We start from the raw sequence: 13,057 nt of genomic DNA, 5'->3' as shown, positions 1-13,057 counted from the left end.
TGGTTTCTCACTACGCTACAGTTTTTACAATTTTTAGTTTTGGGAGGGTCAAAACAATTTCTTGACTTTGTCACTGTACCACAAAGAGCCATGTAACTTCAAACTGTGCAATTAAGCCACTCAACAACCTGCCATAATGATAAAGTTAGTCTGTTCTGTTGACTCTGGTAAGACCACCTGTTTTCACTTCATCAATCTTGTATCAAGGGTGTTAACATTGTTTGACTGTGGCACTTCTCCCTGTGGGAACTGGAACGTCCACTTTTTTGCTTTGATATAATTCACGATCCAATTAGTCACCATGCAAGAAATGATGGATCATACCTCATCTTTCAAGGAGACCACAGTGGCAACCTGCAGAAATCCCTCACATTTGAAAATCAATAAACGTTGTCTGATGATGAAAGTTTTTAGTCATAGCCTGACTCGAACATTTTCCTCTTTTTCACCAGATGCCAGCACCCCTTTCACTGTTGCCTCTGACAGCTTAGAGAGAGTAATGAGTGGGTTGATCTGATCTGAGATGGCCTCAAATTTGGTTTTGTAGTGAATTGTGACTATTTATATCGTTGAACAATGTCAGTGATGTTTGATAGAGTAATTGGAAGCACTCAGAGAATTCCCAGGGTGTGAAAACTTTCTGAATTATTCAAGCCTGACTGGGCTTAGTTTGAGGTGTGTTACAGATATTATTCCTTTCTTTCCATTTCAAAACAAATGTAGTCAAGTCCTCTTTTCACAGTGACAAGGAAGACTACTGATGTCCTTGAAGTTCCTGTCAACTAAAAACACTGAAGATGATGACAACACTCGTCCCCCTTTTACTGTTCCATGTAGTATTACCATGAGTCCTCTGCTTTGAGACTGCTGTGTGATTTTAATGCCTTTTAAAATGTTGAGTGCAGAGGTGGCAGGCAGCTAAAAAAAAAAAAAAACAAGCACCAATAGTTCCTGCCATCTTGCTTCAGAATGTAAATTTTACAAGGGAAAATCACATAAGAAATCTAATTTTGCAACGCAGCTAAACACATCTGGGTACAAGATGCATGCTAATCCCAAATGTCAAGGGGACCAGAGATATGAAGTGAACCTTATGTTACAACAGATGTGCTGTACACAAAGTCATAACTGCAGCTCAAGTGTATTTAATGGAGCTTTAGGCGCAGAACAGTTGTAATTATGCAAATATATGACAGATAACCAAGACTTATCATTCTTAGAAAGTATCAAGCCTTTTTCCTAGAGATTTTTTATCAGTGCTGCGATGATGACCTTTGTCCACCATGCTGTCCTTAGAAAACCCTCTCTCATTCTGCAACTGCTAGACATCTACCTCTACACACTACCTGCACCCAGTCTTCCTATATTATTTACCATGCACAGTAAATGTTAAAGAACAGATATAATGTGAGGTTGGACATTTTTCACCAGGTTTCAAGCGAGTGAAGGAAGACCACAAGAGAAGGGGAAGGCAAGAAGAAGGCCAGGCATAGCTAGAGGTACTCAGCACCTCTTGCTTGATTAATTTCCCTTTGTTCCCATAATCTGTTTACTACCCTCACTAATTGCCACCTTTCACAAGGCAAGGAGAAGAGGCCCGATTAAATGAGCAATAGATGCTTAAGTGTTCTTGGATTGGTTGACTTTCTTAACAATCGGCAAATCATTGCAGAGGAGAGTAGGTGCTGATTAGATTTATTTGCAATGATAATACATCTGTCTGTGTTATGTTAGAAGCTCTGTGCAGGATATATACTGTAAAATGCAGGTTGTCATAATTAAAGATATTTTAAGCTGCAGGCTTTTGAGCAGACACAAAGGATTCCTGATGATTTCTAGCTTACTTTTATGTTGACACACGTAAACAGCATTATTGGAACTGAAGAACCAGGGGAACTCATACAAATGCTTGGTTTTAAGTAACATAATATTTTACACTGAAACATGGATTTTAATTTCACCCTTGCAGTCTGCACAAGAAAGTCTTTGGGTTTTTTGAATGAGCTGAGTGGATTCACAGAACTGGGACATGGATATATGTTTGCTCCAGTAATGTCAGCTTTACAACAAAGTCCATTTCAGTGTAGACGTACTGTATGATAAATGTGTAAAGTACAGCTGTAGTATGTTGGAAAAAATATTGTATTTCATAAAAAGAATTCTAACATGAGCTCAAACGTACTGATGGCTTCTACAGTCCTGGTGCTTTGGTTTATTCATCAAAGCTTAACACGCTGATGGATCTGAGCTGGTCAGATAAATTTAGATAATTTAAATCAATCTTAAATAATGATTTAATAATAAATTAATAATAATCCTATCCATATCCTTCCACTCACCATGGCCAGAGGGATGATGGCCTGGATGTCCCGCTGCACCACTGTCAACTCCGTCACAACCTTCTCTGAATCAGGAGGCGGGTTCTGGCCCTTGTAGTCGATGTTCCAGTTGATCCTTCTGGTCACCGAGAGGCTGGTGAAGTTCTCCATCTCGAAATCCAACTGCATCACCTCCACGTTGCCCAACACATCCCTGTCAGACCAAAAAAAAAAAAAAAAAAAACCAGTTACAGCAATATATTCATTAAAAACACTGCAGAGTACAATGAGAATTTCTGGAAATGCATTCATTCCTGGTAATGAAATAGTTGACTGGATAGGTTTTAATTATTCAACGAGCCATTTAGGGAGCTGTCAACACTTTGCTATGCAGTTATTTTTAAAGTTTTCCTTAAGTTACCCGTGAGTTGAAAAAAGAAAGAGTTTATTCATTAAGGCTTCAACATGTGAAGCACTGAGGCCAGATGCTTTAGAGCAATGAAGATACTTATGGTGTGTTTTTAGTATTTGTTCTTTGGTCAAAGTGATATTCTACAGATGAATGTACTTTTAACATAGTTTTAAGCTTGATGACCATACTCTGGTTGCATCTATAAAACAATAAGCTTCAATAATCAATAAGCTTTCCAGACCAGATTTCAAAATAAAAGCCAATATCTAGCTCTTAGCTTCCTGTGAAGCGTAATCAATGTTATGCATTCAGCACAGCTCACATAAGTTAACAGACACATTCATTGATGAAAAGGGCCCATCATAACATTTCATTCAGTAAACTGTAGCCTAAGCAGCTCCTTCAGTGTGATTGGTGGATCTCACACTTTCTGACAGATACAAGGCAGTTAACATGGCTGTGGGATCTTAAAGGTCACAGTATACTGTTTACAACGGCATGCTTCCCGAGTGGAATACTGACTTCACTTGTGAAATTTTCTCTCTCTTTACTCACATAAATTTGATTGCTCAATGTGAGAAATAAGCAGCAAAGGCAACCATAATGATATTCAGGTTCTGATGTCAACACAAAAGCTGTAAGGAGGCAATCTACCATATTAGTGGTTTTGGTTAATGTAATTTTATTGCCCAGCCATTATGATAAGTGTTTTTGGTCCACACCTTTCTTGATTAAATAAAGCCAAGGTGAGGAAGCTGAAACTCTGCTAAAGCATATTACGACACCATTCATTTTCCCATGCTGCAATTTAATCCTTTAGTGCCATAATCCTTTTGTCTGCAAACCCTGAATACAAAATGTTCTTTGTGTAAAACTAAAAGGACTTTTAGAAACCTGGATTGAGCCCTACTTGAATCTAACTAATGCACCAAGTTAATGTCTCTTCATCTAACTTTGCACAATTGAGAACAAAGGCACTCCCTCACACACTGAGGTCTGTCTTAACTCAGGTCTGCTTTTTACTACTCCTGGCAGTCACTGTTTCATCTTTAACAGAAAAACATCCTGTGTAGAGTCAACATATGATTTTCTAAACCCTGTCTCCTGAAAGTTATGTTCATATACAAGTAATCTGCATAAGTAAATGCATTTTGTAGGAAATAAAACGCCACCTGTGTTGTGTTTATTATCCATATTACCAGCAAATGTATAAAAACTGGCTTTAAACAAAACTCATTCTTGACTTTAGAAATACTTTGATCACTTATTAGTTTTTTCCAGAACTGATGAGTGCAGTGCAGGATGCAGCAATCACATTTCCCCCAACAAGTATTAGCAAAGCTAATTAGTGGTAAACACATGCATTTATATGAGACTAGATTAAATGGTGTCACTGATGAATTAGATAAGGCTTCATGTCAAGCATCTCCCCTAATCATTTATTTCTACATTACTGTAAAAAGCACATTTGACATTTAACTTGATGTTGATTTTCCTGTACATATTTCCACTGGTGCACTGGTTACAACAAACACTAAAACTGATGAGGAGTGACAGTTCTCTAATGGCATTCCTGTGTACTTTGATGGAGTTATCATACACTGTGAATTAACCAGTAATTGTCTGTGAATGAAAACAGAGTGAAGATCTTGTCAATAAACAATCACTGCTCTTTAATCTTGCTGGACAGCTTTCTTATTCTATCTTAAAGCCTGAGTGTTGAGCTTCTGCAAGGAGATTGCAAATTTCACCCAGCCTCTCACTTTCAAATAACCGTAATTGCAATGGCTGCAGATTTGCTTCTGACCAATCGATAACTTTTGGCAGGTGACCTGATTGTTCTGATGGCCATGCATGTGAAATATTTGAGTATTCTCTCTTTTGCTTCTCTTCTCAGCGTGAAGAAGATTTTGGCTGGGATCTCCATCTCTCACAAATATGCTAGTGATGTAGAAGTGATAACAGCCTCCCTGTTATGAAAATCCTGCTTGCTGGGCGTGTAATCCTTGGGTTCAACAAGCCTAACATGAAACCGTCTCACCGGTGGCGAAGGGGCAAATTAAATCTCTCTCCACGTGTGACGAGAATCATCCTGCCTGAACCTCACCTTCAGTTGAAAGGGAGGCACTCGCTGTCTGTCCTTCACAAAAGCAGAGACCCGTCCCACCATTCGGTCTGAGAGCCTTTTAATGAAAGCTGGATCAAACTATCTGTACGATCCTCCGCCCACAAAAGGTTCCTCTCAGGAACATCGTGATGAGATCTCAGCCTATTTGTCTCGACATCACTCACTGAAAACAAACACCCCCGTCTGTCTGTGACACACTAAAGCTGTCATCAATATGGCCCACTGGAGTGAGTGCATGTACAGCCGCTCAATACAGCGTCGACTGTGATCACGCTGGGAGAGAGGAAAAATGATGTTCACAGTGCACTGATCTGGGTTAGAGGGCATGCTTTTTTAACAGAGTGAAGAGTAAATTAGAAAACTGTAAGTGAAAGCAGCAGGAAAGACAAGCAGAAAAATGACATTCTCCCTCACATTTCATGCAATGAGCTACAGTTACACTTGACATTTTGACATGATTTTTGAGCTCTGAATCAAAAGAACGGATTTAAGGAAACATCACATTACAGGCTGTCGGCACATGGCCTTAACAGAATCCTCACTGATCCTTTGCTTCAGGTTTCTCTCTCTTTGCAATGCTTGTATGTACATTGTGACTGCACAGAATTACAATGCAACCTTCACATTCCCCTGCCACTTAATGCATCGTGGTGTGATTGTATTACAGACTGAAATAACAAGAATAACTAAAACCGTGACAAACTGAAATTGGTCAGTGTTTTCCTTTCCACTGCTCTTGTGGCTGCTGTGTTACAGTATGTCTCATTACATTTCCTTAGGACATCTCGGTGGGATTAGAGGATGACCTTTTCATCAGAATACTAAATTATGGATGTGTTAGCTAATTAATGTCACTTGAGTCCAGTTCCTAAGGTTTCTGTGAAAAAAGAGCAATCATTGCTCCAAATCACTATACGAGGAAATGTTTTGGCAAGCTTTCTTGCACTCTGTTAGCCATTTTCTTCCATTAGTGAAAGGAAAAATCCAAATCTTTCATGTAATTATTCCCTTCCACTTTGGTAGAAACTAGTGTTTTTTGTTTTTTTTTAAGAGCTCTGATGTTGGACAAACAAAACTCAACATAAAGTCATTTTTAAGAAGAGGGTGGTGAAAATTTTAAAGAGCATTTTCATACCAGGAGGAGCATACATGCAAGTAAACATGGCTCAAGAAAGTCCAGACTTGTTTCCATTAAGTTAATGATGTACTATCTGTATAGCACAAAGTATATATTTTAAAAGCCATAGCTTGGGGCTTTTTTGGAACTCAGGGGGATTTTATTCTTTGATCAGAGGTCTGTTTGAACTGATTAACAGGGAGAGTTCATTGGATCAAAGCACTGCAAGGCAGAGCTACGACAGCAGAAGAACAGAGACGGTGAACAGAGGTTTCAGAGCGGTCCATGCTTAAGTCTACAGCTCTGTAAAGTCTCAAGTCTACAGGGGCTTTTTTAAAAAAACAACGTAGGAAATCAATGTAATCGTCTGCTATTTAAAGACATAAATTACATTTTCTTTTTTACTGAGAGTAAGATTAATATGAATTCTCTGTTTTAGCTAGCTTAGTTTAGCATAAAGACTGGAGGCAGGAGGAAACAGCTAGCACCTGTTTCATGAATCTCATCTCACTTTTGGAGATAAAAACACATTTCTCTAAATACTGAACTTTTCCTTTAAACATGTCATAATCTATGTAAGTTTTTTCCATTGCTATATAGCCATCATTAGCATTAGCAACAGTTGTTTACTTGCCAAGTGCTTTGGCCATTGTTGCATTTACAAAACAAGGTTAGAATACTCCATCTGGGCAGCGCTACTTCTTGATCCTCTCATGTTGGACACTGGATGCTACAGTTAGGCATGTTAACTTCAGTAGAAGAAAAGAAATTATAGACACAGAGTCGCAAAACAAGAAGGAATGAAGTTTGATGCTGAACTAGCAAAGTTTCTTCTAAATCTGGTAAGTAGACAGCTGTTCATCGCTACGTCTGCTACGTAGCGATTGCAAAAACTTCATATAGCACCTTTAAAAACCTAAACTAACCAACAAACAAAAAAGTATTTCAAATGGCTCAAAAACAGCTTGAGTTGCTTTCCACTGCGCTCCCTGCACTGCACAAGGTTTCCACTTTGTGTTCAACAAAACCAACCTGCAAAATACAGTGTACATAGTATGCAGTAAAAGATATTACCTTGCATGTGACAACAATTTATGCAAATAGGCTCTGGAGAACATCTATTGTGCTAACAAATCTATTTCTTCTTCATGATGGAGCAGCTTTGAAAACAGAGTATTTGTCAGTCTGCATCTGTCCTGGTTAAGAGTCAATATTGGCACATAACAATGTGCTTGGAGTCTCTTTCTTGTTTCATCCCTTGTTTAAAGCTGAATTATTCAGAGCACAAAACAAAGAAGAGTCTTATTAAATTATCGGCTCTTTCTGTTATTCTGACTGCGACAGTGGTAATGCCAGAGCATTTTCAAGAACATTATTCATTTGGAAACCCATTGACCGCGATCAATAATGCATTGGTTCATGTGGTGTTATAAGTGAGCTGCTGGTAGAATGGGGCCGTTCCAGATGGAGTTTTGCAGAGAAAAAAAATGTGTTGAATAATTCCAGCACTGACTGAAGTGTGATCTGACAATGAGAAAATACAGGATAAGTAGAAGAATAATAATAAAGGGTTAAGTGTGATGAAGAGATCAACAATAGATTCCGATGGGAAAACATTGTCACCTCATTTCCTCAGTCTCAGGTAATTTTGAATAAACAAAACCAGATGTTCAAACAGAGTTAGTACTCACATGTTTTCACCACTAAGATGCAAAATGATGCTGGTGTGTGTGTGTTTGTGGTTTTCAGGGGAGAGGACTGTGAGTGTGTGTGTGTGTGAGAGAAGAGAGAGGAGGTGGGGGGTTTAAATAGTGAGCAGCTACTTGTTTGCTGTTTAAATCTCACACAAAGAGACATATGAATAAGAACAATTATTGAACTTAGAAAACATATTTGAATTTGCCTTTTTACTGCATTTAATTGGGTAATTAGGGAAAAAATTGTCCAGAGAATTCATGTATTTTTGGGCTCATTACTGTAAAGTATCTGAGTGTTAGGCTGCTGTGCATAGTTTCTTCCTTAACATGTGAGAGGGAAATTTCCAGTCATCCAGCAGTATAAGCTCATCCACTCAAACATGAAAGAAAATAGGGTTGGATGTACTGTCTTGATAAAACAAATAAGGATATAATCAAAAAGAAAGCCATGGGTGGAAGTGTGATAACAGAAACCATTCCCAAAACAGACCAGAATCATTGTGAACCATTAAAATACATGTAACATGATCTGTAGGCCTCTATTTGCTCCGTTTCTTCTAGAAGAATTAAACAAGCAATAGAAAGTATTTGAATGCTGTCATATTTACACAGCTAAATTGGCAGGAAATATATTCACCTGGGAATGTATAGGCAAAATATTTTCAGTCTCACTGAGGTAAAAATTGAAATCATATGAAAGGATAATATTGCATTTGCATGACCATCTACAGGCTGCAGACTCAGGGCCAAACACATACATGAATTACAAAAAATAAAAAGAAAATAAAAAAATAAATCAGTTTGCTCTCCCACTGCTCACAGGGAGCAAGTCCTTGTATTTCAATGACAAGATAGGTTATGTGTTTTGACTGCTCCAAAAACAACTCATAAGACAACCACCTCTTTGGTTTAAATCTGGTTTGTGCAGTTAATTTCTGACTTTGGTGCCTGATAGTGGTAGTGTCATTAAAAAACAATGTGGCCAACAACAGTATTAGCATTAAAAGAAACATCTGGACCATCCTTAGGTTTCACTCAGAGTGATTCCTTTTTCCACAAACAGCGACTCATAATAATTTGAAAGATACTCCACTTATTTAAAAAATATACAGTTAGCTTTAAGTTTAGGCAACTAATATTACTTAAGATGAAGAAATGATTTTTCTGGTAAAGGCAACAAATAGCTGGAAATGTTTTTGTCATCACAAATCAACAATAACTGGGGAGATGTTTTGTTGGAATGTATTGCTTCAAGCTTTTTGAAACTGCACCATTTTGATACAAATTAAGACTTCATGCAGACTGCCAAACAGCAACCCAAAATACTACTACTGTGAACCAATTTCACAACAATATATTTCCACAAGAAAATCCTAAGAGGCATGAGTGCTTTTTATATAAAAAAGATTTCATGCTCATGTTAAATCAATTTGATGGGAATGAAGCATCAAAACATTAAGTCTTCCGTGACTCCACTCTTTATAACTTTAGATGCCTATTGTTTGGTTGCTTGGCTTTAGGTGGTCACAGAATTGACTGGGTTTTTGACAAAATGCGGCATGACACGCTGTTTCTCTTCCCATGCTTGACCCCCTACTGGACATTTCCCACATGGTGACAGGGTGGCAAAGATTACATGACATGGGTCACTAAATATAGCAAGAAAGGCTGCCACTAAGGTGCTAAGAAGTAAACAAGAGAGGGATGGTGGGCTTCTCTTTCAGGTAAGGCCACTCTGTCTTCTTCCTCACTGTTGTGTTTCTCCTCGTTTATAAGCATGAACGCCAATATTTAGACCAGCAGATGCTAATGTCTCCAAGCCTTGGAGGCTTGGTGATACCCAGCGCAACTCCCAGTGCTTCAGGTCTTAATGAATTGAACACACCACACATCCTGATTTATGGTTGCTAATTTTTAGTTGCTTCCCCTCGCTGGAACTAGCTTAGAGGCAGGGCAAACTGCACTCATGTAAAACCTGTGAACAAAATGTGATTGATGTTCACTGTGTCAGTGCACAAGAAGCTGTTTAAAGGGTCAGTTCACTGTCCCCTTTGTAATAATGGGGTGGAGGCAAACACCTTAAAATCAAACTATCTGCACTGCTACATCCCACTGTTTTGTAACAACAGTTTTTAAGGACATAAGGAAGTGTTATTGTCATTGTAGGACAACTAAATTTGGTTTGGCTACTCTCCTGTAGCAATCAAACAGAGCTGCTGCATATACACACGCTGCCATCTTGGCCTTTGTAATTTTGGATTAATCAACTCCATGAGTGAAAGAACAAGGACACGGTGGACCTGCCTCTACATGCTTACCTCTGTACTTTCATTTACTGGTCAAATAGTTTAGGCTGTATTCCTAAAGGCAACGCATTATTGGGCTGTACACCATTTACACTACATCAAGCTTCAAAATCACTCAGCAGCTCTGGTTTTACTATTACCATAAAGTTGCATTTACCTTAGAATCTGGTTGGGCAGAGTCCATTACTATCCCATCAGACACTACAGGACTGTGACTGGGTGTTTCTGCACATTTTAGGAGCTTGGCATAATTACTACTCTTAGACAAGATCTCATATCAAAGGTATGTTAATGCTGGCAGTCAGAATCGTCTGCCTCATCTCTCCACGTAGACAGAATTAACAGCAGATGTAGTGAGACTAAGCAGATAACATCTCCATTCATTTAACTTTGTGCTATAAGGCAGAGGGTGCTTTAGTCACTGCTGTGGGCCAAAGCTGTATTTTATCTTCCGTGGCTCCTGAGGCATTTACAAAGAATGGTGTATGCTTTTAAAAGCTGCCTTTAATCAGAGAGTGAACTATGACTGTTACGCACAGAGAAACCTTTTTGGAGACCTTTTGTTCATTGTTAAAGAAGACAAATATCATTGTCTTTGTTGCTGCAGGAGCTGGTCAGACAGACTGAGTGTGTTTAGGGTTAGGGCTGTTGACTTACCCTTGCTTGCACAGCTTTGTTCTTGTTCACATCGATGGTGGTAATAGAATGCTTGGCGCCGGACTGCACCTCCCAGTCCACCTTCCACTGGGCGTTCTTAGACTTGGTCTGGAGCAGGTTCACCCCTTTCTTTGCTTTGACCCTGCAGGAAACAGCGAGGGAAAAAGAATGGGACGAGTCAATTTTATTAGAGGCTGTGATTTATGTGCAAGGTCAGAGGTGAACGCCCTCTGTGTGCAGCAGACCTCCTCCTTGTATTGCGTCATGGCAAAAGCAATTCCACAGATGAATCAATAACAGAGATGAATGAAGATGACAGTGCAATGATACATGAGACCAGAAGGCTAGGACTGCTTCAGGTCATGCTGTGCACCCACAGGGCATTTATATGGTATTATTAACCACTGACATCTGAAAGCCTCCAAATTCAGATCACATGCTTGGTGAGAACATCTACACACACAAATAAAAAGTCTGTGTACTTCACATGAACTACAGGATAAATAATGTCTGATTTCTTACTTTCTTTCTTAAGACACAATAGTCTTGATACTTAATTGACTGTGAGGTGAAATCTTTCCTTAACCCTCAGCTCCACAGGGACAACATACTGTAAAGGCAGGTAAGAGAATGGAAGCCCTCACATTTGTTGCTCAAGGACACTTCAGCAGGAAGGATGTTTCAACCTGGGACCTCATACTCTGAACGTGGTCTCTTTATATTTCAGGTACATCTATTAAATTCTCCAGAACTGAAATATGTTCAACATAAATTGTGACCATATAAATGCTGTGAACAAACTGTCCAATATTTTATTGCTAAAACTTCGGCTTTAAAATTTGATTTAGGTTTTTTCCAGTAATATATCCATATGATTGACATTTAGATGTTCTTGAAGAGCTGTGTATATCATACTGCTAATACAAACAAATCATTCTCTTACATTTAGAGCTGCAACCATTGGTTGATTATTCAACATTCAGAAAATTATGAACTAATCCACTGTGTCTGACTTCAATCTTCTTTTGGACAAGCAGGTCAAAGACATTTTTCCTCCATTCTTTAAACTTTTTGCACATCTCTTTTAACATTTTACAGACTTAATGATCAATCAGTTAATCAATTAATCAATAAAATAATCAGCAAATCAACTGATAATGAAAATAATCATTGCAACCTCACACATTATCCCTTGTCTGTCCCAATCATCCCTCATCTACACAGCCCTATCTCCGAACATTCCCCACACAATACACCACCCCCACCCACAGGGGAAGAAACAGGAACATCTTCCTAACATCTACATGTGCAGTTTTACACACAAACCCAAAAATGCATAGATGCAGCAACCAAAATCTACACGTGTTAACACATGCACATACGCTCATTCATCAGAGATTTAAATGCCAGCATGTGTGCAAACAGTATGCTCACACAAAACAAACCTCTGCAGTATCTGCAAATATATCCCACCACCAACAAAGAAGAGGAGAGAAATGAAAACATGAAAATGAATATTGTAAATATATAAATAAATAGTGCAGCTATACATGAGTGGTGTACTGAGAAACCTTGAATATCATGCTCACAGGACATTTAGCCATGGTATAGATTGACTGCTTCTGCATTAAGAGCCTTTCCCATCTCTTAAAGAATGGTCAGACAGTGATTTATGTGTTCTCATATTTAAATGTTACCATTGTCAGTGGATTTAGAAACATGATGAGTTAAACTTTGCAGTTGCTCCCACACAATCAATCAATAATGACAAGATGTTAAAGGTGACTGTGAAAGTCTGAGAAAAGGACAATTCTGGTTCATAACTGCTAAAATGAAGATAGAACTAAGATCTTTTGTGAGAGACAACGTCTGAGTCTGTACAACCTGCTCTGCTTTTAATGTGTATCTTGATAACAGTACTGGTACAGCCAAGAGGTGGTTCAAATCAGTGGTGAATAATTAGAAATTTTCAATCAGCTGGATAACAAACCAGCTCTGGCAGCTGTCCTCTGTGACTTTACCTAGACATGCTATTAAGGTGTCCACTGGCAGAATACAAAATAGCCGAAGGAAAAAATGAAAGCACTTTCTTTTCTTCCTGGTTATTATGATTCTGGTTATTTGACCAGAGAGCCACGCCCGACTCCTGCACTGATGCATGATGGAGACAAATGGCTCATCCACAGACATGCAGAGCCAATGGAGATTATTGATCTGATGGTCTCATTTTCATGAAATACAAGACAGAGATGAATTATTAACATATTTTGGCTTTTGTTTGTCTGCTTTGTGCCTTTGAGACAAACCATTAATAACCAGACTGGAAGCTAAGTTACCTCAAAATTGTCCACAGCCACTAAGAAAATATTCAAATTCCTGAATGAAATTTTAATGATAATGATATGGAGAGTATCAGACATTA

At 38.6% G+C, this 13,057-nt stretch overlaps 1 protein-coding gene across 1 annotated transcript in view; it reads right to left on the bottom strand.

Annotated features, from left to right (window-relative positions):
* The window catches only part of tmem132e (transmembrane protein 132E), a 97,902-nt gene that overhangs the window by 41,238 nt on the left and 43,607 nt on the right, over nt 1-13,057 (bottom strand). Inside the window, exons 3-5 of the mRNA XM_018693788.2 lie at nt 10,642-10,777; nt 4,482-4,486; nt 2,340-2,532 (exon numbers count right to left, since the gene is read on the bottom strand). Of these exons, the coding sequence (XP_018549304.1) occupies nt 2,340-2,532; nt 4,482-4,486; nt 10,642-10,777 (334 nt within the window). The remainder of the gene's footprint in view (nt 1-2,339; nt 2,533-4,481; nt 4,487-10,641; nt 10,778-13,057) is intronic.

The sequence above is a fragment of the Lates calcarifer genome, linkage group LG20 (genome assembly GCF_001640805.2).
Source record: "Lates calcarifer isolate ASB-BC8 linkage group LG20, TLL_Latcal_v3, whole genome shotgun sequence".
Taxonomy (NCBI): Eukaryota; Metazoa; Chordata; class Actinopteri; family Centropomidae; genus Lates; species Lates calcarifer.
The sequence above is the reverse complement of the archived record's forward strand: the minus strand, read 5'-3'. Positions and strand labels throughout refer to the sequence as shown.